Genomic DNA, 26,474 nt, shown 5'->3' with positions numbered 1-26,474 from the left:
TGGATTCGCTTAGCGACCCTGTGATTTGCTTAACAACTGCAGTGGTTCGCTTAACGACCTTGGTCCAAAGTTTGCAAAATGGGGCACGTCTCGATTTTAACAACCGAGACACTTAACAATGGGAAGTCAGCGAGGGAAGCCAGGTTTGCTTAAACTGAACTGGACAGCCATTTGTCTGAAATGGCACGGGGTCTCCTGCCTGAGCAAGGGGTCTGGACTGGAGCAGGGCTTTTCAACCTTTTCACCCGTCGCGCCACTTTTAGGATACGGCAACATCCGAGTACCACCAGTCGCCTAGCAAGGGGTCAAAAACCTGATTACCAAAAAAAAAAAGGAAAAAAGTGATAAAGTACAGGTAGTCCTCGACTTACAACAGTTCGCTTAGTGACTGTTCAAAGTTACAATGGCCCTGGAAAAAAGTGCCCCCCAAGCCACAGCCAAGCGAGACACCCGCCTGCCCGCCTGGCGGCGCTCTTTCTCCTGTCCGAGGTTTTCATGGCTGTGAGCATTTCATGAGCGCCGCATCACTGGAGGTTTTTAAGAAGAGGCGCTAGACAAGTCGCTTGTCTGAGATGATATAGGTTCTCCTGCTTAAGCGGGGGGCTGGACTAGAAGACCTCCAAGGTCCCCTCCAACTCTGTCTATTCTATTCTGTTCTATTCCATATTTTCTATTCTATTCTATATTCTATATTCTATTCTATTCTATATTCTGTTCTATTCTATTCTATATTCTATTCTATATTCTATTATATTTATTCTATTCTATTCTATATTCTTTATTCTATTCTATATTCTATTATATTCTATATTCTATTACTGTATATTCTTTATTCTATTCTATTCTATGTTCTTTATTCTATTCTATTCTATATTCTATTCTATTCTACCGTATATTCTATTCTATTCTATATTCTTTATTCTATTCTATTCTATTCTATTCTATTCTATTCTATTCTATTCTATTCTATTCTATTCTATTCTATTCTATTCTATTCTATTCTATTCTATTCTTCTACATTCCATTATTCTATTCTATTCTTCTATTCTATTCTATTCTATTCTATTCTATTCTATTCTATTCTATTCTATTCTATTCTTCTACTTCATTCCATTATTCTATTCTATTCTATTCTATTCTATTCTATTCTATTCTATTCTATTCTATTCTATTCTATTCTATTCTATTCTATTCTATTCTATTCTATTCTATTCTATTCTATTCTATTCTACTTCATTCCATTATTCTATTCTATTCTATTCTATTCTATTCTATTCTATTCTATTCTATTCTATTCTATTCTATTCTATAGTCTATTACTGTATATTCTTTATTCTATTCTATTCTATGTTCTTTATTCTATTCTATTCTATATTCTATTCTATTCTATTCTATTCTATTCTATTCTATTCTATTCTATTCTATTCTATTCTATTCTATTCTATTCTACATTCGTTCTATTCTATTCTAGAATTCTCTCTCTTAGCTGGCATGAAACCTAAGGGCCAGATGGGGGGGGTGTCTCTGGACCCTTGGCTGTCCCTCTGGGAAACTGAGTCGCCGTTGCTGAGCAGAGCAAAGTTGCAAAGCCCTTGTCTTCACGATTTGCTTCAATACTAGCTGGACTTCGCCAGCTGGCCCCTGTGAGAAACAGGATGCTGGCCTGGGGGGGCACGTTTGGCTGTTCCGCCAGCCGTTGACCACGAGGACTCTGACCACCCCCCCTCCTTCCCGGCTTTTGTCTGCTGACCATTTTCTTCTTGAGTTTCCGGGTGTCCCAATAACTTTCAAAAAGTTTCTTCAGATCTTCAGAGTTCAAGGCCGCGGCTGACGTGGGCGAGGTCCCTCCTTCGATGGGCCTTTCGTGTCTTCCCCTTCCTCCCAGGCCTCCTGCACGTGGGGCGGGCCGGATGCCAGGCGGTATGGGGTCACTGAGGTCCTCCTTGCATTGTGTGGGACCCTTGGCCAAGCTGGACGCTTCTCGGCAACTTCCACCTTGCCCAAGTTTTTCTTCCCTTTTCGACTTTTGTCCTGGAGCATCTCGGACAAAAGGCTTGGCAGACAGATCCGTTCGTCCAAAGCCAGGTGGTTTTTTTTAGGCTTGGCCACTTAAACAGGTGTGGACTTCCACTCCCAGAATTCCTCAGCCAGCATGCTTTTAAGAGGAGTGGGCTTCCACTCCCAGAATGCTCCAGCCAGCCTGCTTTAAGAGGGGTGGGGTTCAACTCCCAGAATGCCCCAGCCAGCCTGCTTTAAGAGGGGTGGACTTCCACTCCCAGAATCCCCCAGCCAGCATGCTTTAAGAGGGGTGGACTTCCACTCCCAGAATCCCCCAGCCAGCCTGCTTTAAGAGGGGTGGACTTCCGCTCCCAGAATCCCCCAGCTGTCATGCTTTAAGAGGGGTGGATGTCAACTCCCAGAGTCCCCCAGCTGTCATACTTTAAGATTGGTGGGGTACAACTCCCAGAGTCCCCCAGCCAGCCTGCTTTAAGAGGGGTGGGCTTCCACTCCCAGAATCCCCCAGCCAACCTGCTTTAAGAGGGGCAGACTTCCACTGCCAGAATTCCCACCCAGCATAAATCATAATGAGTTGATTTAATTGTAATTCAAGGGCTTTGCCAATCCCATCCAATTAAACCTGTCAGGCCTTATAATGGCATCAATAATATTTCATTCTTTCCGTTTGAATGATTGTCTGTATATTTCTGTTTTTATTGCATTATAAGCAACACAGAGTCTTCTTTGGCTGGCAAGATGGCGGGAGTGTGGGGGCTATCCATGAAATTAAATTAATAATAATGCTAGTAGTTAGTTCTTAACTCGGCTCAAAAATGGCATTTTACTTTTTGTCCTCTAGGCAGTCCTTGACTTAGGACCACAAAATTTCTGTTGCTGTGGGAGACAGCGGTTAAGTGAATTTGGCTCCTTTTTTACCATTGTTAAGTGAATCACTGCAGTTACTAAGTTAGTGACACGGTCGTTAAGTGAATCCGGCCTTTCTTCCCCCCCACTATTGACTCTGCTTGTCGGACGGTCGCAAAAGGGGATCACGTCACTCCCCCCGGGATGCTGCGACCGTCATAAATGTGAGGCAGTTGCCAAGTGTCTGAATTTGGATCACCTGAACACAGGGAGAATGCTGCCACGGTCGTCAGTGTGAAAACCCGTCGTAAGTCACTTTTCCCAATGCCGTTGTAACTTTGAACGGTCCCTAAATGAACAGTTTGTAAAGCGAGGACTAAGTGTAGTCTCTGTAACTCAACACCCCCCCACCCAAAGTGGGTTGATTCACAGCCAGGACCCCAGAATGTGACACGGGACACCCCCCTCGCCCACCATTTCAGCCCTATGGATGCAGCACCGGGTGCACAAAGTCTCACCTTCCACACATACACACCCGCCCCGAGTGAGCAGTTGCGTACTGTGTGACTGTACTGTTCTTCTCTGAATTTTGAGAGAGCACCCAAGCCAGCTAATCCAATCTCAGCCAAGCTCTTGAATCAAATTAGGGCTGTTGACAATTTAAAAAGAAGGCTGGAGGCAGCAGAGATGTTGCGCGCGCATGCACGCACACACACACACACACACACACACACAAACTGGGTGCCGTGCCCTGAATCCGTGTCCTCCTGGAGATCTGCACCCAATTTTAATTTTCCCAGCAGGAGATGGCATTGATGGGGGGGTGGGGGGCGGGGGAGAACAAAGCTCCCAAAAGGGGGGGGGTTTATTTCATCTTCTTGCCACTGATTGCGCGTTGATTGATTGTGTTATCCTGGAGCTGTTTCCGCCACACAGGAGCCCCGAAACATAGCCCCGTTTTATGTTATTGAAAAAGGGTAATCGATCGGTCAGAACAGCTGGATGGGGACCTTGGAAGGCTTCTAGTCCAGCCCTCTGCTCAGGCAGGAAAACCTATACACAAGGGTGTGTAGGGTATACGTATGTTGCATACAGCATGTTTAAATGCGGATTACTGTATTATTGAGAGCAAGCAACTGAATTTCATTTTTAATGGGTGCCATTGTGCCCACGGAAAAAAAATGACAACAAAGGTTATCTGTCTGTCTTTCTATCTATCTATCTTATCATCTGTCTGTCTATCTATCATCTATATCTATTTCTATCTATATAAATCTCATCTATCTATCATCTATCATCAATCATCTATATCATCTATCATCTATCTATATCACTTATCTGTCTATCATCTGTCTATCGTCTATATCATCTATCTACTGTATGTCTATATGTATGTATCTATCATCTATCTGTATCAATCTATATCTATATCTACCTATCTATCTATATCTATCTATCTATCTATCTATCTATCTATCTATCTATCTATTTCTAATCTATCTATCTATCTATCTATCTATCTATCTATCTATCTATCTATCTATCTATCTATCTATCTATCTATCTATCTATCCCTATCGTCTGTCTGTCTGTCTGTCTGTCTATCTATCTATCTATCTATCTATCTATCTATCTATCTATCTATCTATCTATCTATCTATCTATCTATCTATCCCTATCGTCTGTCTGTCTGTGTGTCTGTCTATCTATCTACCTATCTATCTATCTATCTATCTATCTATCTATCTATCTATCTATCTATCTATCTATCTATCTATCTATCTATTTCTAATTTATCTATCTATCTATCTATCTATCTATCTATTTATCAATCTCTCTCTCTCTCTCTCTCTCTCCCCCCCCCCCATTTTAGACAAACGGATGTCCAGTCTCTTCTTAAAAAACCTCCAGGGATGGATCACCCACAACTTCTGGTGGCAAGCTGTTCTACTGGTTAATTTTCCTCACTGTTAGGAAGTTTCTCCTTAATTCCAGGTTGCTTCTCTCCGTTGCAGAAGTGGGTCCTCCTGTAAATAAGGTTGTTGTTCAGCATTAAACAGCCCCCCTCCCCCCACCCCACCCACTTATGGTCTGTGGGAATTACAGAATTATTGGCAGTCCTCAACTTATGTCCACAATTGAGCTGCCCATAGTCATGAGGACATGACATGACTGGCAAACAGATTTTACAAATCAATAATAATAAATCAAATAAAAGAAACTGGAGCCCCAAATTTCCATTGCTAGGTGAGACGGTTTTTCAGTAAATTGTGCCCCACTTTATGACATTTCTTGCTATTAAGTGAATCACTGCATTTGTTAAGTTAGTAACACAGTTGTTAAGTCAGTCTGGCTTCCCCCGTTGACTTTGCTCATCAGAAAGTTGCAAAAGGGGATCATAGGAGCCCCCAGACGCTGCGACCGTCATAAATACGGGTCAGTCGCCAAGCCTCCGAATTTTGATCACGTGACCCACGGGGAAGCTGCAACGGTCCTTAAGTGTGAGAAATGGCAACTTTTTCCACTGCTGTTGTAACTTCGAACAGTCACTAAACAAATTTATTTATTTATTTATTTATTTATTTATTATTTATTTATTTATTAATGGGGTTTTAGTTTAAATTCAGGGATTTAATTTAATTTTAGTTTTAATCGATTTTAACTTTGTATGTATGTATTTTTAATTTTTCCCTGTAAACCGCCCTGAGTCCTACGGGAATAGGGCGGTATATAAGTTTAAATAATAAATAAATAAATAAATAAATGCTTGTAAGTCGACGATTTACCAGTACAGAATTAACAGTTGGAAGGGACCTTGGAGGTCATCTAGTCCAGCCCCTGCTCAAGTACGAAGACCAGGGAAAATCCCCCTGTCAGTTCCGTGTGACTTGCTTGAATAATTTCAAGGGAATTTTTTTTAAAAAAAATTATGTTGTGAATCATTGCTTTCCCATTTTTTTCCCCTTTATTGCCCAAAACTGATTAACAGAAACTCCCTTTTTCCCACTTATCAGAAAATCCTTATTTAAGGACAGGGTAAGGGTATTGTGTGTCGTTAACAAAAGAAAAACCACTTTTACTCAATTTGGGGGTTACTTATCCAGGTTTGGGAAGCCTGGTTGTCAGATCCAAGCTTGTCACAGGTAGTCCTTGACTTCTGATCGTAACGGATCACAGAATTTCCGTCGTAAGTCATGACGGTGATAAGTCATGCTACCCATGTGACTGGACACAATTTCATTACTTTTTGCGATGGTTGTTAAGAGAAACACCATAGTCATTAAGCGAATCTATGTATTCCTAGCGGTGGGAGTTTTTTTGTTGTTTTTTTTTGCCGGAAACCGGTCAGAAAAGCCAGAAATAAATAAAGACAAGAGAACAGCTAGTAAGTGAAGGATTGAATTGGTTTAGTTATTGTAAAATTTTTGAAAGATTGAAATTTGATTTTAAAAAAAAAAGTTCGGTTTTTCACAGGAACTCAATCTGAACTGGGCGCGTCGTGGGAAAACCCAGTGAAAAAGACAAGAGGCAGCAGCACAAAACAATCGTTCTTGCTTTTAAGATTCAGAGGTTTATTTTGCTAATAATTTGGAAGATTGTTGTTGTTGTTAGCTGCAAAGTCATGTCCAACCCATCGCGACCCTATGGACAACGTTCCTCCAGGCCTTCCTGTCCTCCACCATCTTCTGGAGTCCATTTAGGCTCACGCCTACTGCTTCAGTTACTCCATCCAGCCACCTCATTCTCTGTCGTCCCCTTCTTCTATTGCCCTCAACCTTTCCCAGCATGAGGCTCTTCTCCAGTGAGTCCTTCCTTCTCCTTAGGTGGCCAAAGTATTTGAGTTTTAGCTTCAGGATCTGGCCTTCTAAAGAGCAGTCAGGGTTGATCTCCTCTAGGACCGACCGGTTTGATCGCCTTGCAGTCCAAGGGACTCGCAGGAGTCTTCTCCAGCACCAGAGTTCAAAGGCCTCAATTCTTTGGCGCTCGGCCTTTCTTACGGTCCAACTTTCACTGCCATACATTGCAACTGGGAAGACCATAGCCTTGACTATACGCACTTTTGTTGGCAGGGTGATGTCTCTGCTTTTTAGGGTGCTGTCTAGATTTGCCATGGCTTTCCTCCCCAGGAGCAAGCGTCTTTTAATTTCTTGGCTACAGTCCCCATCTGCAGTGATCTTGGAGCCCAGGAAAATAAAATCTGTCACTACCTCCATTTCTTCCCCATCTATTTGCCAGGAATTGAGAGGGCCAGATGCCATGATCTTGGTTTTCTTAATGTTAAGTTTCAACCCAAGTTTTGCACTCTCCTTCTTCACCCGCAACAAGAGGCTCTTTAGTTCCTCTTCACTTTCTGCCATTAGAGTGGTATCATCTGCGTATCTTAGGTTGTTGATATTTCTTCCGGCAATCTTAATTCCAACTTTTTATTCATCTAGCCCTGCCTTTCTCATGATGTGCTCTGCATATAAGTTAAATAGGCAGGGCGACAGTATACAGCCTTGCCGGACTCCTTTCCCAATTTTGGACCAATTTGGAAGATAGCAAGCATAATAACACAGCATCGCTTACATTAATAACCCATTGCAATGAGGTCCACTGGTATAGCGAATTCCAAAGGACAGCTGGAGGCCAGTAGCAAGTCAGTCAGGTCCAGACCCAACTCTGTATACCCTTTCTCGTTCCAAGACGGTAGTTAGAGGTTCCGCTGATTTTTGCTGACTTCTGCTGACTTCTTGCTGACCTGCTGCTGAACATAACACTGGACATTTTAAAGAAGAGACTGGACAGCCATCTGTCTGAAATGGTTTAGGGTTTCCTGCCTGAGCAGCGGGTTGGACTAGATGACCTCCAAGGTCCCTTCCGACTTTATTATTGTTGTTATTATAACCTTCCGCATATACCTGTGTACATTGGAACCTGCATCCATCAGCTACTTTCAGGTCCCTATTTCTTACTATTCCAGTCTTTTATGTTCTAAACATATTTGAAAGAAGCAAGCTTAGCAAAATCATATTAAGAAAAGTACAATGGGAAACCGCAGAATTAAGCCTAGCACAAAGTTTGGTTCAATACTTTGTCCATGAGGCCTGACTCAGTTTACCTGGGCGTAAAAGAACAACAGCCAACATTTTTGCTTTCCACAGGCGTTAATTTATGTTCTGGGGATGACCGCTTGATTTCTAAAGTATATAAAATGTTAGTTTAAGACGAACCTCCTAGAAGATGAATGCCTTAAAGAGTGTGTGGTAAAATGGGCAAAAAAAAAATTGGGGGTATAACATGATGCTAGATAAAAGGGAGAGTTTATGGATGAAGGGTCTAAAGTTCACGTCAAATTATAGTTTGAAAGAAAATTTTTATCAAAGGCTGCATCGTTGTACTTGACCCCAGATCAGGGCTCTTCAAACTTGGCCCTTTTATGACTTGCGGACTTCAACTCCCAGAATTCCTCAGCCAGGATGCTTTAAGACAGGGGTCTTCCAACTTGGCCCTTTTATGACTTGTGGACTTCAACTCCCAGAATTCCTCAGCCAGGATGCTTTAAGACAGGGGTCTTCCAACTTGGTCCTTTCATGACTGGTGGACTTCAACTCCCAGAATTCCTCAGCCAGTGTGCCCAAAGCCAGCTGACTTTGTAATAATGCCGCTTGGGGTGTGTGTGAAAGCCCTAACAAGCAGGCATATACATAGAATGAAGGCTATTGCTAAGCACATGGATTTGTGCTTTAATTGTAAGCCGCCCTGAGTCTTCGGAGAAGGGCGGGATATATACCGGTAAATGGGATTAAAAAAAAAAAGATAGACCAGTGAAAATAATAATAATAATATAATAATAATAATAATAATAATAATAATAATAATAATAATAATAATAATAAACAATAACAATAATAACAACAACAACAACAACAAAAAGTTGAAAGGGACCTTGGAGGTCATCTAGTCCAACCCACTGCTCAGGCAGGAAACCCTAGACCAGGGGTGTCAAACTGCCAGCCCATGGGCCGGAGCATCACGGAGAAACCGCGGCCATCCCATTTTCGGCAATGGGAAAAAGTTCCGATACGTCGCGCGACGTCACGTGACGTCGCGAGTTTGACATGCCTGCCCTAGACCATTTCAGACAAATGGCTGTCCAGTCTCGTATAAAGGAATGTATAAAGGGATTTCTAATAGGTGCTGGAAATGTAGTCAGAATCCAGGTTCACTTTATCTTGCAAAATATGTGAATAATACACACTGGATGAAGATAACCACTTGACAGTGCGAAAAGTATTTAAGATGCAAATATGACTGAAACCTGAAGGATTTATTTTAATGATGAGGGACAAGCCAATTGAAAAACCATCTGGGGCCGCTATTCCTTCACAGGGTGGCGGCTTCAAGGATTGAACATGCCTAACGCTGGAAAGATGAAAGAGGTGCCGACTCTTGAAGGATGGATTTTGAAATTGACTGAACTGGCCGAGATGGCGGCATTGACGGCTTTGATTAGGGATAATGGGCCAGGTAGCTTTATAAGAGACTGGAAACCGTTTCTGGACTTTCTGCGCACTAAACATAATAACAGATGGCTAACAGAAGGATTTGAAGATTAGTGTAATGTTGTGTGTGTGTGTGTGTGTGTGTGTGTAAAAAAGGGGAGGAGAATTTACTGGTTTTTCTTTCAGCACCCTGCCAGGGTGGATCTTACATGCTAAATTTAATTGATCTTCTTCTTCTTCTTCTTCTTCTTCTTTCTTCTTCTTCTTCTTCTTCTTCTTCTTCTTCTTCTTCTTCTTCTTCTTCTTCTTCTTCTCCTTCTCCTTCTCCTTCTCCTTCTCCTTCTCCATCTCCTCCTCTTCCTCAAGTTTCAAAATATTTGTAGATCTTTTTTGTGGTTGTTAGGGCTGATTGTGTGCTTTTTTTATTCATTTTTTTTGATTCTTTTACTGTTTTGTATTTTGTTCTTGACGATAAAACACTAAATAATAACAAAGTAGAAAGCCAGAGGTTGGCAAAAAATTTAATAATAATAAATGTGTGTGTGTGTGTGTGTGTCAGATATTCTCTCGTAAAAGTTTTGGCCTAAAGCTGATTATTTAGGTTTAAAGTCTTCGTTTTTACTCAAGTTGTTTTGCATGTGGTGATAAAGGAAAACAGTAGATTAAACAAAGCAAAGTTGAGAGTAGTTAGGAAGGAAGGAAGGAAGGAAGGAAGGAAGGAAGGAAGGAAGGAAGGAAGGAAGGAAGGCTCCTTGGTGCTCTCCAAACCTGGTTTCCTTGTAGATATTTCATGACCTAACCAGGTTACATCATCCGTGTATCATTCCTCTCCTCTCGTTGCATTTGCAGAATATCGATATCACCAACTTCAGCAGTAGCTGGAGTGACGGTTTGGCTTTCTGCGCCCTCCTGCACACCTACCTGCCTGCTCACATCCCTTATCAAGAACTCAACAGCCAAGACAAGGTGAGTAAGTTCCCACCTGCTCCACCAGGGGGCTACGCACAGCGGAGAGCTTCCCGAGAATGCCCCTAGTGGAGGGCAAAGGGACTGCAACTGTGTAGAAGAACAGGAGGCAAATACCATACTTACCACCCTTCATTTAGTGACCATTCCAAGTTACAGTGACACTGAAAAAGGTGTCTGAAGACCAGTCCTCACACTTATGACCGTCATAGCATTCCCAGGATCATGAGATCAAAATTGCAAAATGCCACCCGCATGTATCTATGAGAGTCGCAGCATCCTGGGGTCATGTGATTGCCGTTCGCCACCTGCCCAGCAGGCTTCTGACAAGCAAAGTCAACGAGGGAAGCTGGATTTGCGTAACGACCGTGTGACTCACTTAACGACTGCAATGATTTGCTTAACGGCCACTGCAAAAATGATTGTAAAATTGGGTAGGTCACTTGACCTACCCATTTTACAACCATCATGACTTGGCCAGGCTCCCTTAACGTTGTAAGTTGAGGACTGTCTGTATTTCAAATAAAATCTCTTAAAATAAAAGACAAAAAGGTAAATCCCTTCCTGGGTTAAATTTAGTATTCCAGTTGCAATACTCTCAGCTCAGCAGCTAATCTGGAGAGGAGATGATGATGATGATGATGAGTTGGAAGGGACCTTGGAGGTTATCTAGTCCAACCCCCTGCTCAGGCACGAAAACCCTACACCAATTCAGACAATTTGATTGTTATTACAGGTAGTCCTCATCTTACAACAGTTCACTTACTGACTGTTCAAAGTTACAAGGGCGCTGAAAAAAACCTGACGTGACCGTTTTTCACACCAACGGCCGTGACCGTTGCAGCACGCCTGCAATTTCAGGTGATCCAAAGTTCAGATGCTTTGGGCAACTGACTCGCATTTATGACGGTCGCAGCGTCCTGGGGCCACGCGATCGCCTTTCACGGCCTTCCGCCGAGCTAAGTCAAGTGGGAAGCCAGATTCACTTAACGACCAGGTTGCTAACTTAAGAACTGCAGGGATTCGCTTAACGACGGTGGTAAAATGGGGGCAAAGCTCGCTTAACAAATGTCTTGGTACATGCCAGACAACGCATACACAACACGAAAACATCCATCTGACACCATTCCCGCCATTCGTTGCAAACGATTCATTCATTTATGTGTCATCAAGTCGCCTTTTTGGCTCCTAGCGAGCACGTAGATAGATTAAAGAGACTATTATTATCTATTTAAAAGATTTATAGTGTTGGCCATCTGGCGTATCCGTAAATCCTGGCTGCCTTACTAACAACGATCAAAGCAGTCAAAAGCAATCAGAATCCAGCTCACGAGCATGTCAATCAATATGCTGATAAACAAAAGGTGCAGGTAATCCTCCATTTAATAACCAAAATTGATCCCCTCCCATTTTTGCTGCTAAGTGAAACGTTCGTGAAGTGAGCTTTGCCCCATTTTGATCTCGGCAAAGGTTTTAAGTCTGAGGACTGGTTGTGAGTCCCGTTTTTTCCAGCAGCGTCGTAACTTTGAACCATCGCTAAACGAATGGTCGTAAGTCGAGGACCCCCTGTAATTCAGTCTTAAGGCAGGGGTGTCAAACTGCCGGCCTGCGGGCCGGATGCATCACCAGCAAACTTCCCACCCCATTGCTGGCAATGGAGAAAAACCTCCGATACGTCACGCAACGTCACATGACGTTGCGCGTTTGACATGTCTGGTCTAAGGAGAAACAAGATGAGGGAAGCCTCCGTTTTCTAGTCTCTGTTATCATAGGGTGTCCTCGAATTACGACCACAGTGGAGCCCCCAAATTTACATTGCTAAGCGAGACAGTTTTTAAAGTGAATTTTGACCCATTTCACAACCTTTCTCGCCACAGTTGTTAAGTGAATCACTGCCGTCGTTAAGTTAGACACACAGTTGTTAAGTGAATCCAGCTTCCCCCATTGATTTAGCTTGTCAGGAGGTCTGAATAGGGGATCACGTGACACACACACATCCCCGGGACACACGGCGACCATCATAAATACGAATCAGTTGCCAAGCAGCCAGATTTTTGATCAAGTGACCACGGAGGAGGCTGCAATGGTCGTAAGTGTGAAAAACAGTCGTAAGTCGCTTTTTTTCCAGGGCCGTCGTAACTTCGAAAGGGACAAGTTGTAAGTCAAGGATTATCTATGGTTTGGAAGTCCCCAAGGTGACCTCAGGACGCTGTGACCGTCATAAGTACGAGTCAGTTGCCAAGTGCCTGATTATTAATCATGCGACCCTGGGAATGCTGCAAGGGTCGTTAAGCGTGAAAAACAGTCAGAAGTCGCTTTTTTCCAGTCCTGCAACTTTGAACGGTCACTAAATGAGCAGTTGTAAGTCGAGGAAAACCCGCGCTAGGGCGTCTGCAGGAATCTTTCAAAACAGTTGAAGACCTCAACTTTTTCACCGACTTGTATTCTCAAAAGAAATTTTATTTTCCATTGATTTTGGCCTCTTTTGAGCCGAGGGCCGGGCTATTTCGGGGCGCCCTCAAAGAATTTGGGTTCTCTTTCCTTCCTCTTTTTCACACTGCTTCCCCCAAGTAGTTCTGCAGGGTTCCCCCCCCCAAAAAAAAACATATACTAGCTACGGGTAGCCCTGGACTTACGACCGTTTCATTTAGTGACCATTCAGAGTTACAGCGGCACTGGAAAAAAAGTGACAGTACCGTTTTTCACACTTTAACGACCGCTGCAGCATCCCCCATGGTCACGTGATCAAACTTCAGAGAGAAAGAGAGGGAGAGAGTCAGAGAGAAAGAGAGAGAGAAAGTAAGAAAGAAGAAAAGAGAGTGAAAGAGAGAGAGAGAATGTCAAACAGAGAGAGAGAGAGGCAGAGAGAGAGAGAGAGGGAAACACAATGAGAGAGGGAGGGAGAGAGGGAGGGAGGGAGGGAGGGAGAGAAAGGCAGAGAGAGTCAAAGAAAGAGAGAGAGAAAGAAGAGAAAGAAGAGAGAGAGAGAGAGAAAGAGAGAGAGAGAGAGAGAGAGAGAGAGAGAGAGAGAGAGAGAGAGAGAGAGAGAGAGAGAGAGAGAGAGAGAGAGAGAGAGAGAGAGAGAGAGAGAGAGAGAGACCGTGTTGCTGGCCATCCTCCAGCATTGGGTTAAAGAAGAAGCTGGACCAACCAGCCCTTTTGCATGCTTTGCTGGGTGGGGTTGGGCTGGATGACCTCAAGGCTTACTTTCAATTCTAGGATTCAACTTGGTCAATAGGATAGGTTGGAGAATCACATCCAGGGCTCTGTAAAGAAAGTCAAGATGGCAGCGATGACAATGTTTTTTTTTGGGGGGGGGAAGAGCATCTTTGTGGCAGCCCCCCCTCCTCTCTCCATTCCAGGGGCCGGTAATTCCCTGGGTTGGACTCTCATGGATTCCAAACTTCAAGTTGTCCTCAACTTACAACCGGCCATTTACTGACCGTTCAGAGTTACAACGGCACTGAAAAAACGTGACTCAGGACTGTTTTTCACACTTAACGACCGCTGCAGCATCCCTGCAGTCAGGTGATCAAACTTCGGAGACTTGCCAACTGACTCACATTTGTGACGGTCGCAGAGTCCCCGGGAGTGTTTTCACGAGATCCCCTTTTGTGACCTTCTGTCAAGCAAAGTCAATGGGGGAAAGCCTTAACGACCGTTTTTCCTGTCTGAGCAGGGAGTCCCCAACCTATGGTCCGAGGCCTGGGACCAGGCGGTGGGTGTTTGGCCAGTGGGCCACGGAAACGGCTGACCGGTGCACGCATGCTAGCGCCCGCGGCCATGTTTGCACAGACGCGCGGGCACGAACAGGGATGCTAGCGTGGGGTGGGTGTGAGCAGCCCGTTTGCGCATATGCCACCAGCCCGGGCGGTTTGCACGGCCCGTTGGCATATGTGCCAACGGGCTGCTGTGGAGGTGCCCGTCCGTTCGTGTGTGCACACGGCTTTGGCGCATGCTGCATGCTGCTAGTGCCGTGGCAGTGTGTGTGGCCTCGTGCGCACACGCGCACACCAATTTTGAAGGTGCTCTCGTTCGATCCAGGAAAGGTTGGACTAGATCAGGGCTTTTTAACCTGTGGTACGGGTGCCACCTGTGGTACATGGGCACCTGGCACTTGTGGTAAGCGACCATCCTAGGAAAGTGGTAGCGGGGGAGGGGAAGGAGCTGAACCGGGGGCAGCACCGCACAAGCCTGAGCGAGAGACGGCTGGAGCTGCAGGGCTGTCAGGGCTCAGCAGAAGCGCCAGGATCAGCGCCAGGATCCAGCTGGAGCTCAGCACCAATCCTGGCGCTTCTGAGCCCAGAAGAAGCGCCGATCAGCTGGAATGTTGCAGCATCTCCAGGGTCTTGTGATTTACATTCAGATGCTTGGCAACCGATTCATATTTATGACGGTCACAGTGTCCTAGGGTCACGTGAAGTGACCAAAACCTGCTACAACCACCCATCAGATGGGGCGAATAAAAACCAAACACCCCACCCACCCCACCCCCGCTGCCAATCCTCAACAGAAAAGCTCACAACCATGAAACCCTCGGACAGGAGGAAGAGCGCCGCCGGGCGGGCAGGCAGGGGTCTTGCTCGGCCGTGGCTTGGGGGGCACTTTTTTCAGGGCCATTGTAATTTTGAACAGTCACTAAGCGAACTGTTGTAAGTCGAGGACTACCTGTACTTCATCACTTTTTTCCTTTTTTGGGGGGGGCGTCTTCAAGTTTTTGACCCCTTGCTAGGCGACCGGTGGTACTTGGATGTTGCCATATCCTAAAAGTGGTACAATGGCTGAAAAGGTTGAAAAGGCCTGGACTAGATGACCTCCAAGGTCCCTTCCAACATGATTATGATTATGATAATGATAAGATAACCTTTACTGTCATTTTTTTTACTATGGGCACAACGGCACACATCAAAAATGAAGTTTAATTATGATTGTGATTGTGATTATGATTAAGATAAGAAAAGATCAGCTTTATTGTCATTTTTTTTTACTGTGGGCGCAACGGCACACATGAAAAATGAAGTTTCGTTATGATTATGATTGTGATTATGATTAAGATAAGCTTTATTGTCATTTTTTTTTACTGTGGGCGCAACGGCACACATGAAAAATGAAGTTTCGTTATGATTGTGATTGTGATTAAGATGATAAGATAAGATAAGCTTTATTGTCATTTTTTTTTGCTGTGGGCACAATGGCACACATCAAAAATAAAGTTTAGTTATGATTGTTATTATGATAAGATAAGATAATTTAAGATAACCTTTATTGTCATTTTTTTTTACTGTGGGCACAATGGTACACATCAAAAATGAAGTTTAGTTATGATTGCGATTGTGATTATGATTATACAACTAAACAACTGCAACGATGCACATAGCAACTGCGGCAAGACTCACTTCACAAAACTCACTTCACAAATGTCTCACTTAGCAACAGAAATTTTGGGCTCAATTGTGGTCGTAAGTCAAGGACCACCTGTACCCCTCTCGTCCTCCTTTCGCCAGCCCAGCCATCAGCTCTACCCAGCTGGAACGATTCCATGTAGTCCTCGACATACAACCGCAACCGGGAGTAGAATGTCTGTTGCTAAGCAAGGCAGTCGTTAAGCGAGTCGTGCCCAATTTTACGACTTTTTTGCCAGGGTTGTTAAACGAATTGCTGCAATTGTTAAGGGAACCGTGCGGTCATTAAGTGAATCTGGCTTCCCTCCCCCCCCCATTGACTTTGCTTGTCCGAAGGTCAGAAAAGGGGATCTCGTGACACCCCCGACACTGCGGCCGTTGTAAATATGAATCAGCTGCCAAGCGTCCAAATTTCGACCCTGTGACCGTGGGGACACTACAACGGTCGTAAGTGTGAGGACCGATCAAAAGCCAGCTTTTTTCAGTGCCATAGTAACAAATGGTCATTAACTGAACGGTTGTATGTAGAGGACAAGGAGGAGCAGCCCGCATCTCTGGGTGATCAGCAATTAAAGTGGAAATATACATATTTAAAGTCTGTCTGTATTAATAGCAGTAAGAATTGGACTGGTTTAGTGTCCGACAAATGGAAAAAAACACATTGCCTGGAAAAGTTAATGGTCAAGAAAACACCCAAATGTGTAGAAATGGACAGAGTGAGAATAATTTCAGAGATGGGATATCGTTTATTATTCGCCGGGTGGAAAAAAAAAGGAGGGCAGAGATTAGGAAATTAATGTGTATTTTTCAGTAAAAAAAAATGGACCCAGGCAACAGGTTGTTTACTAAGCACTTAAGATTTGTAAAAATAAAAGATTAATAAAATACTTTAAGAAACAACAATTAAAGTGGAAATAAGAAGAATTACATCAGAAGACAAACATCTGCAAATAGGTGCCCATCGGGCCCTTTTCGGCTGCATTTTTAATTTATGTTCCCGGGTAAAAATAAGATTATCCTTTCTGTGCCTTCCCTGGCTTGTCTTTTATCAGGTGGGGAGGGCTATTTTAACGGGCTAATTTATGGCTGTGTGTGTCTTGCCAGCCTCTGCGAAACTTTCAGAAGCGAGATAAGAACGGTATAAATAAATTTCCCCCACCACCACACCCATTAATAAAACTTGAGTGATAATAGATGCATGAAAACCAAACCATGATTTTTTTTTAAAAAAAAATAAGGATATTGTTACTGCCCAAGGCAAGGAACCCGTTGGGTTGATGGATGGATTTTGTTCTGGGAAATTCAAAAGGTTGGGATGTTTTTGCACTGAATGCTTTCTCCTGCAAGAACAATTATCTAATCTTCTGGACTTTCTATAAAAGGGAGTAATTGGATGCAATTCTCCCGGGACTTCAAAAGGATCCCGGGACTTCAAAAGGACATGTCATACGTGCCAAAGTCCCATTTTTCTTTTTTTACACGCCTCTCCCAGAAAGTCCTCGACTTAACGACGACAATTGGGATCGGAACTTCTGTCCTTAAACAATGTGGTCCTTAAGTGACTCACGCTCCATTTTATGACCTTTTTGCTGCCCTCGTTAAGTGAATCCGGCTTCCCTCATTGGCTTTCATATCTAAGGTGGGACTAGAACTCACCGTCTCCTTGTGATTGGCCCAAAGTCACCCAGCTGGACTATGGCGGGCTGGGGAATTCTGGGAGTTGAAATCTACATGTCTTAAAATTGCCAAGGAAAATAGAATATAGAATAGAATATAGAATATAGAATATAGAATATAGAATATAGAATATAGAATATGGAATGGAATAGAATAGAATATAGAATGGAATGGAATGGAATGGAAAATAGAATAGAATAGAATAGAATAGAATAGAATAGAATAGAATAGAATAGAATAGAATAGAATAGAATAGAATAGAATAGAATAGAATAGAATTAAAGCAGAGTAAAATAGAATAGAATAGAATATGGAATAGAATATGGAATAGAATAGAATAGAATAGAATAGAATAGAATAGAATAGAATAGAATAGAATAGAATAGAATAGAATAGAATAGAATTAAAGCAGAGTAAAATAGAATAGAATAGAATAGAATAGAATATGGAATAGAATAGAATAGAATAGAATAGAATAGAATAGAATAGAATAGAATAGAATAGAATAGAATAGAATAGAATAGAATAGAATAGAATAGAATAGAATATGGAATAGGATATAGAATGAAATAGAATAGAATAGAATAGAATAGAATAGAATAGAATAGAATAGAATAGAATAGAATAGAATAGAATAGAATAGAATAGAATAGAATAGAATAGAATAGAGTTGGGAGGGACCTTGGAGGTCTTCTAGTCCAACCCCCTGCTCAGGCAGGAAATCCTGTACCCATTTCAGACCAATGGTTGTCTTCTTAAAAAAACACACTGAGAAACTCTAGGATGACACAGCTGTCCTCTTAATATATCTCTTTTTATTTATTTTTTCTTCCGTTTTTTTAACCAAACAAGGTTGGCAGAGGTTAAACTGGAGTGACATTTTGGTATCTCCTGGGAGTTTCCTCGCTGGCTGTTTAGATTATACATCCCATGAATGGAAAGGAGAAAAACTGCAGCCGATCCAGTTTCACTTTTTTCCTCCTCCTGCTAACCCTTCTACCGAGGCTCTTGTTTGCCTGGGGGAAATCAAATACAAATACAGGGTGGTTTTTTTGTTTTGTTTTTTTAAATCTCTTCTCCGCATCTCTCCCCTCATTCTTCCCTCCCCTGATGTTATTTTTAATTTGAATTTTTCAATTCCCAAATTAAAAGCAAATGGGGCATTTCATGTTATTGTCTACTCCAGTTTTGGATGATATGCTCTACTAAGGACTGCTTTGTTCCGCTGTTTATTTAAATGTTTAAGCCAGGGGTCTTCCAACTCGGCCCTTTGATGACTTGTGGACTTCAACTCCCAGAATCCCTCAGCCAGGATGCTTTAAGACAGGGGTCTTCCCACTTGGCCCTTTGATGACTTGTGGACTTCAACTCCCAGAATCCCTCAGCCAGGATGCTTTAAGACAGGGGTCTCCCAACTTGGCCCTTTTAGGACTTGTGGACTTCAACTCCCAGAATCCCTCAGCCAGGATGCTTTAAGACAGGGATCTTCCAACTTGGCCCTTTGATGACTTGTGGACTTCAACTCCCAGAATCCCTCAGCCAGGATGCTTTAAGACAGGGATCTTCCAACTTGGCCCTTTTATGGCTTGTGGACTTCAACTCCCAGAATTCCTCAGCCAGGATGCTTTAAGACAGGGATCTTACAACTTGCCCCTTTGATGACTTGTGGACTTCAACTCCCAGAATCCCTCAGCCAGGATGCTTTAAGACAGGGATCTTCCAACTTGGCCCTTTGATGACTTGTGGACTTCAACTCCCAGAATCCCTCAGCCAGGATGCTTTAAGACAGGGATCTTCCAACTTGGCCCTTTTATGGCTTGTGGACTTCAACTCCCAGAATCCCTCAGCCAGGATGCTTTAAGACAGGGATCTTCCAACTTGGCCCTTTTATGGCTTGTGGACTTCAACTCCCAGAATCCCTCAGCCAGGATGCTTTAAGACAGGGGTCTTCCAACTTGGCCCTTTGATGACTTGTGGACTTCCAACTCCCAGAATCCCTCAGCCAGGATGCTTTAAGACAGGGATCTTCCAACTTGACCCTTTTATGGCTTGTGGACTTCAACTCCCAGAATGCCTCAGCCAGGATGCCTTAAGACAGGGGTCTTCCAACTTGGCCCTTTGATGACTTGTGGACTTCAACTCCCAGAATCCCTCAGCCAGGATGCTTTAAGACAGGGATCTTCCAACTTGGCCCTTTTATGGCTTGTGGACTTCAACTCCCAGAATCCCTCAGCCAGGATGCTTTAAGACAGGGATCTTCCAACTTGGCCCTTTGATGACTTGTGGACTTCCAACTCCCAGAATCCCTCAGCCAGGATGCTTTAAGACAGGGATCTTCCAACTTGACCCTTTGATGACTTGTGGACTTCCAACTCCCAGAATCCCTCAGCCAGGATGCTTTAAGACAGGGATCTTCCAACTTGACCCTTTTATGGCTTGTGGACTTCAACTCCCAGAATCCCTCAGCCAGGATGCTTTAAGACAGGGGTCTTCCAACTTGGCCCTTTGATGACTTGTGGACTTCCAACTCCCAGAATTCCTCAGCCAGGATGCTTTGAGACAGGGATCTTCCAACTTGGCCCTTTTAGGACTTGTGGACTTCAACTCCCAGAATTCCTCAGCCAGGATGCTTTGAGACAGGGGTCTTCCAACTTGGCCCTTTTATGACTTGTGGACTTCAACTCCCAGAATCCCTCAGCCAGGATGCTTTGAGACAGGGGTCTTCCAACTTGGCCCTTTTATGACTTGTGGACTTCAACTCCCAGAATTCCTCAGCCAGGATGCTTTAAGACAGGGGTCTTCCAACTTGGCCCTTTGATGACTTGTGGACTTCAACTCCCAGAATTCCTCAGCCAGGCACGCTGGCGGAGGAGTTCTGGGAGTTGAAGTCCATAAGTCATCAAAGGGCCCAATTGGAAGACCCCTGGGTTAAAACCTTCCATTTGTACACAGGTACCTAGGCAGTTTTGGTTTAAAAAAAAGTGCTCAGTTACTGTAAATCTCGAATCATGACTTGGAAGTCAGCCTGTTCCGCAGCAAATATAAATAATGTCTTACAGGCCGTCCTTGACCTACAATGTTTCATTTAGTGACCAAAGTTACAATAGCACAGGAAAAAGTGACCTAGGACCGCTTTTCACACTTAACAACCGTTGCAGCATCCCAAGGATCGAAATTCAGACATGTGGCAACTGACTCATATTTATGATGGTTGCAGTGTCTTGGGAGGGGGGGTTTGTCACGTGATCCCCTCTTGTGACCGTCTGACCCGCCAAGTCAGTAGGGGAAGCCGGATTCACTCAACAGCCGTATGACTCACTTAACAGCCGCAGCCATTCACTACACGACAGTGACAAGAGCGGTCGTAATACAAGACAGAAGTCGCTTAACTGTCTTGTTGAGCAAAGGAAATTTTGGCTTCAGTTGTGGTGGTCAATTGAAGATTAGCTGTAATTGTATATTTCAAGGGTGGGTGAGTCAACCAGCCCTTGAAGGGGGGAGGGCTTAATTCACCTGCCTAGACCCCCCCCCAACCCACAGAGCAGACCCCATATTTTTTCATCCCCACCAGCCAAACTCCTAAAATGTTTGAGAGCATTCAAGGTTTCCAGTGACCCATTGATCGGGCCAGCAAGAAAATACTTCCATTATATTTTTTTAGAATAAAATAGTGCTGGAAGGGACCTTAGAGGTCTTCTAGTCCAGCCCCCTGCTCGAGCAGGGGAACCTATGCCAGGGGTAGGCAACCTCGGCTCTTTTAGGACTCATGGACTTCATTCTGGGAGTTGAAGTCCATGAGTCCTAAAAGAGCCGAGGTTGCCTACCCCTGGTCTAGTGTCTCTTCTTATTTTTTGGGTTTGTGCATTTTAAAAGGCTTTAAAAGTCTTTTTATATTTCTTCTTCCATTCATTTTTCCCCCCCAGAAAAGAAATCTCCAGCTTGCATTCCAAGCAGCGGAAAGTGTTGGAATCAAACCCAGTTTGGTAAGTGTGTGTGTGGGGGGGGGGGGTTAATTTTCCCGGGGAGGAGAAAAGTAAGGGATGAAGTTAGGAGATGAGGGAGAGGGGTAGGCGGGGGGGGGCAAGGCAGGGGTGATTCCCTTGGGCATTGCTAGAGGTCGGCCCCAAATCGCTCAGATATTTTTCCCTAACTGGTTGAGGGTGGGGTTCCCATCATCCCCTGCCAAGCCAACATGACCCATGTTAGCTGAGCAAGATGGGAGCCGTGTTCTAGCATACGAGAGTCCGTTTGGTCAAGTGGTTGGGGCGCCATGCTGGAAACAGGGAATCAGTGAGTTCTAGTCCCACCGTAGCCATGAAAGCTAGCTGGGTGACTTTGGGCCAGTCACCAGGAGACTGTGAGTTCTAGTTCTGCCTTAGGCACGAAAGCCAGCTGGGTGACTTTGGGCCAATCCCCAGGAGACAGTGAGTTCTAGTCCCGCCTTAGGCATGAAAGCCAGCTGGGTGACTTTGGGCCAATCACCAGGAGACGGTGAGTTCTAGTTCCGCCTTAGGCATGAAAGCCAGCTGGGTGACTTTGGGCCAATCCCCAGGAGACAGTGAGTTCTAGTCCCGCCTTAGGCATGAAAGCCGGCTGGGTGGCTTTGGGCCAGTCACCAGGAGACTGTGAGTTCTAGTTCTGCCTTAGGCACGAAAGCCAGCTGGGTGACTTTGGGCCAATCCCCAGGAGACGGTGAGTTCTAGTCCCGCCTTAGGCACGAAAGCCAGCTGGGTGACTTTGGACCAATCACCAGGAGACGGTGAGTTCTAGTCCCGCCTTAGGCATGAAAGCCAGCTGGGTGGCTTTGGGCCAATCACCAGGAGACTGTGAGTTCTAGTTCCGCCTTAGGCACGAAAGCCAGCTGGGTGACTTTGGGCCAATCACCAGGAGACGGTGAGTTCTAGTCCCGCCTTAGGCACGAAAGCCAGCTGGGTGACTTTGGGCCAATCACCAGGAGACGGTGAGTTCTAGTCCCGCCTTAGGCATGAAAGCCAGCTGGGTGGCTTTGGGCCAGTCTCTCCTTCTCTCTCTCTCATCCCAACCCACCTCACAGGGTTGTCGTTTGGGGGAAAATAGAAGAAGGAAGCTGTGCAACTAACTTAACCGCTGCAGTGATTCACTTAAGAACTGTGGCAAGCAAGGTCATAAAATGGGACAAAACTCACTCAGCTACTGTCTTGCTTAGCAACAGAAATTTTGGCCTCCGTCGTGGTCCTAAGTCGAGGACTACCTGCGCGCACAAGCCCGTTTATATACACCTACACAGAATTATGCCATTGTCGACATGGTTTTCCTGGCCTCCGTTTTGAAAAACCTCTTTATTCTTCCACTCCGGCTTCTTCAAAGCTCCGGATTGGTGCTGGCCAGGCTGCCTTTTGCTCAGCAAAAGCCTTGCCAGGAGGATGAAATGGGCGCAGCTCTTACTTCCTGCTTGGGGGCACGTGGAAGGTGGTGGCAGGTGGTCAGCTGGCATGCTTGGCAGAGCCGAGGAATATCTAGCCTGGCGCTCTGCCACGGCCTGAGGTCCGAGCAGCTCTCGTCTCTCCTGTGGGTTTTGCCAACGGGGCAGGAAGGAAACACCCAGAAGGGTTTACAATCTGGGTTGGCAAATCTCCGGTCCTTGCCAAGCCTTGCAGAGGCTCAATTCAGCCCCATTGGCGTTCCCTTCCGGCTTTTTCCAAATTCAGCAATGATTTGCTGAATGTCCCAGCCAGCCTGCTTTAAGAGGGGCGGACTTCCACTCCCAGAATCCCCCAATCAGCCTGCTTTAAGTGGGGTGGGCTTCCACTCCCAGAATCCCCCAACCAGCCTGCTTTAAGAGGGGTGGACTTCACTCCCAGAATCCCCCAGCCGGAATTCTTTAAGAGGGGTGGACTTCCACTCCCAAAATTCCTAGCCAGCCTGCTTTAAGAGGGGCGGACTTCCACTCCCAGAATCCCCCAATCAGCCTGCTTTAAGAGGGGTGGACTTCCACTCCCAGAATTCCCCAACCAGCCTGCTTTAAGAGGGGCAGACTTCCACTCCCAGAATCCCCCAGCCAGCTTGCTTTAAGGGGTGGACTTCCACTCCCAGAATTCCCCAGCCTTCCTGCTTTAAGAGGGGTGGACTTCCAGAATCCCCCAGCTGTCATGCTTTACGGTGGGTGGACTTCCACTCCCAGAATTCCTCAGCAGCCTGCTTTAAGAGGGGTGAACTTCCACTCCCAGAATCCCCCAGCCACCCTGCTTTAAGAGGGGTGGACTTCCAGAATCCCCCAGCTGTCATGCTTTGCGGTGGGTGGACTTCCACTCCCAGAATTCCTCAGCAGCCTGCTTTAAGAGGGGCGGACTTCCACTCCCAAAATCCCCCAGCCTTCCTGCTTTAAGAGGGGTGGACTTCCAGAATCCCCCATCTGTCTTGTTTTAAGATAGGTGGACTTCCATTCCCAGAATCCCCCAGTCAGCCTGTTTTACGAGGGGTGGACTTTCACTCCCAGAATTCCCCAGCAGCCTGCTTTAAGAGGGGTGAACTTCCACTCCCAGAATCCCCCAGCTGTCATGCTTTAAGAGGGATGGACTTCCACTCCCAGGATTCCCCAGCCAGCCTGCTTTAAACTAGTTGGATATCTGAGGGAGCACCTGCTGCCGGCATCAACTTCCCTTCGTCCTGTGCGCTCCCACAGGGAGGGTCTTCTCAGGGTGCCGCCGGTTAAAGACTGCAGGTGGATAACACCCAGGGGTAGGGCCTTTTCTGTGGGTGCGCCTGCCCTGTGGAACCAGCTGCCCGTGGAGCTTAGGACCGCCCCCGACCTTCGCTCATTTCAAGCTTTCCGGCCCAGGCTGAGAGTTTTTAATTGGGGTTTTTTATATTTTTTCCAGGGATTAAATTTAATTCTTTTAATCGTTTTTAATTTTTGTATCAATGTTTGAAGTACCCTGTAAACCGCCCTGAGTCCTTCGGGAAAGGGCGGTATATAAATTCAATAAAATAAACTCGCACGGTTGGCTGGGGAATCCTGGGAGTTAACTCCACCCACCCTTGAGAAACCTTTGTCTACCCTCAATCAATCGTCTGAGTAGCCCTCCACCCGTCAGTTCCATTCTGCCTTACCAAAGTGTTGACTTCAGCCCCCAGGATTCCCCACAGCGCTGTCCTCGCTGGGAATTCTGGGAGTCCACTCCTCCAGAAGGGGACCCCGAGAGGGGAAAAATGGGCTTGTTGGAATACATTTATTTATTTTTATTTTTATTTTAATCCCATTTATATCCCGCCCTTCTCCGAAGACTCAGGGCGGCTTACAAGCTTAGCAGTAGCCTTCATTCTATGTATATGCCTGCTTATTAGGGCTTTCACACACACACCCCAAGCGGCATTATTACAAAGTCAGCTTAATTGCCCCCAACAATCTGGGTCCTCATTTTACCTACCTCGGAAGGATGGAAGGCTGAGTCAACCTTGAGCCTGGTGGGACTCGAACCTGCACTAATTGCAGGCAGCTGGTGTTACTTAAGAAGGCATCAGCCAACTGCTCCACCAAGGCTCTAAATGACCTTCTGTAGGGAAAGGACTTGGCCGGATTCCCCTTCCGCTGATCCCTTTTTTTTTTCCCCCTCCCACAGGAACTGACCGAGATCATGTACACAGATCGTCCAGACTGGCAAAGCGTGATGCAATACGTGGCCCAGATCTACAAATATTTTGAAACTTGAGGAAGAGGAGGAGGTGGAGAAGAAAAGGAGGAAGAAGGAGAAGAAGAAGGAGAAGAAGAAGAAGAAGAAGAAGAAGAAGAAGAAGAAGAAGAAGAAGAAGAAGAAGAAGAAGAAGAAGAAGAAGAAGAAGAAGACGTACGAGCCACTGAAAAAATACCGTCGGAAGTAGCACACAATCACTTTAAAAGATCCCCTTTTTCGGTTGATTACCGCTCGGCACAGGACGGCGCCTGCCAGATGCCAAGGCGTGTGAGGTGGCAGAGTGGGTGCCTTCTTGGCTGGAAACTTTCACAAGGGCCACGTGCCTGACCGTGCCAAAAAAAATAAAGATACTCAAAGCTAAGAGCCCACAAGGACTGTGCACCTCACCCGACCTCTAAATAATTCTAGCTCATTTTTTTTTTTTTGCCCCGCCGCTAAACCGGGGCGCCCCGGTGGGTCTCTCCCAGCTGGGCCCCATCCTCATTTAAAAAAAAAAAGAAAAGAAAACGAACAGCCCCAGAAACTGGGAACTCTGCAGAAGCACAGGAGCACCCTTGCCGGCTGCACTAAAAGCATCTCTCACCAGCCACATCTGGATTGGAACAGGATCTCACGAGCCGCTCGGAGGAGGCTCTGTTTTCAAATGATTGCCCCAATCTGGATTAACCTCTGTGCGGTTGCATCTTTCCCTTGGGGGGGGGAGGAGCTGTGAAAGTGGCAGGAAGGGGGTGTCCAACCTAGGCAACGAGGGATCACGTGTCGTGGTCTGGTGCCCCTTCCCAACTGCGAGACGGAACGGCTAGCCGTTCTCAATTCTCCTTTTCGGGCTGTTGTTGGGTCGACGGAGGGCCCCCAGGAAACAGGGTTTGTAGACCCCCCCCCCAAGAAACAGGAAGAACATGTGGGGGCAGAAGAGGGGCCAGGCTCAACACGCCCTACAGTTGCCATGTTTTTTTTTTCACCAGCCAGCGCTCCTCCGCGGTTCGTTGCTGTGTCCCGCCAGGCCGAAATCCATTCAGCGGAGTTTGTCCTCCGCAGGCCGCTGACGAAGAGATGGGTAAACGCTTTGCACGCTCCACACCTCCCCAGCTGCGCCATTGGTTTAAAAAAAAACGCTCAGGAGCAAATTCAAAAAAATGTCAGCGACTCCTCAGTTCAGGATCTCTGGAAATTAGGAACCCCATGCCTTCTTTCTGACGAAGACGGTTGACAGCCGTCCTCGGCGAGTCTCCGGCAGGATGAACAAGAGCCCGGTTGATTTACGACAGCGTCCGGCTGAGCACGCTGCCGCTGTCTGGAATGATTGAGAACGGCGGAGTCAATCAAGGGGCCCTCTGCCACTTTGCAGCGCCCTTTAAGGACGGTTTTGCAACGTGTCGTTGGGACAGGAGCTTAGATTCGAGCCCGGGCAG

The 26,474-nt window shown here is 45.5% G+C and overlaps 1 protein-coding gene across 1 annotated transcript in view; it reads left to right on the top strand.

Moving 5' to 3' along the window:
* The window catches only part of SPECC1 (sperm antigen with calponin homology and coiled-coil domains 1), a 119,423-nt gene extending 93,854 nt beyond the window's left edge, over positions 1 to 25,569 (top strand). Inside the window, exons 11-13 of the mRNA XM_081337880.1 lie at positions 10,197 to 10,313; positions 21,316 to 21,375; positions 24,991 to 25,569. Coding sequence (XP_081194006.1) covers positions 10,197 to 10,313; positions 21,316 to 21,375; positions 24,991 to 25,080 — 267 coding nt within the window. The 3' untranslated portion in view covers positions 25,081 to 25,569. The remainder of the gene's footprint in view (positions 1 to 10,196; positions 10,314 to 21,315; positions 21,376 to 24,990) is intronic.
* Positions 25,570 to 26,474: the final 905 nt, after the last annotated feature.

This window comes from Vipera berus, assembly GCF_964194415.1.
Source record: "Vipera berus genome assembly, chromosome: 1".
Classification (NCBI taxonomy): domain Eukaryota; kingdom Metazoa; phylum Chordata; class Lepidosauria; order Squamata; family Viperidae; genus Vipera; species Vipera berus.
The sequence above is the reverse complement of the archived record's forward strand: the minus strand, read 5'-3'. Positions and strand labels throughout refer to the sequence as shown.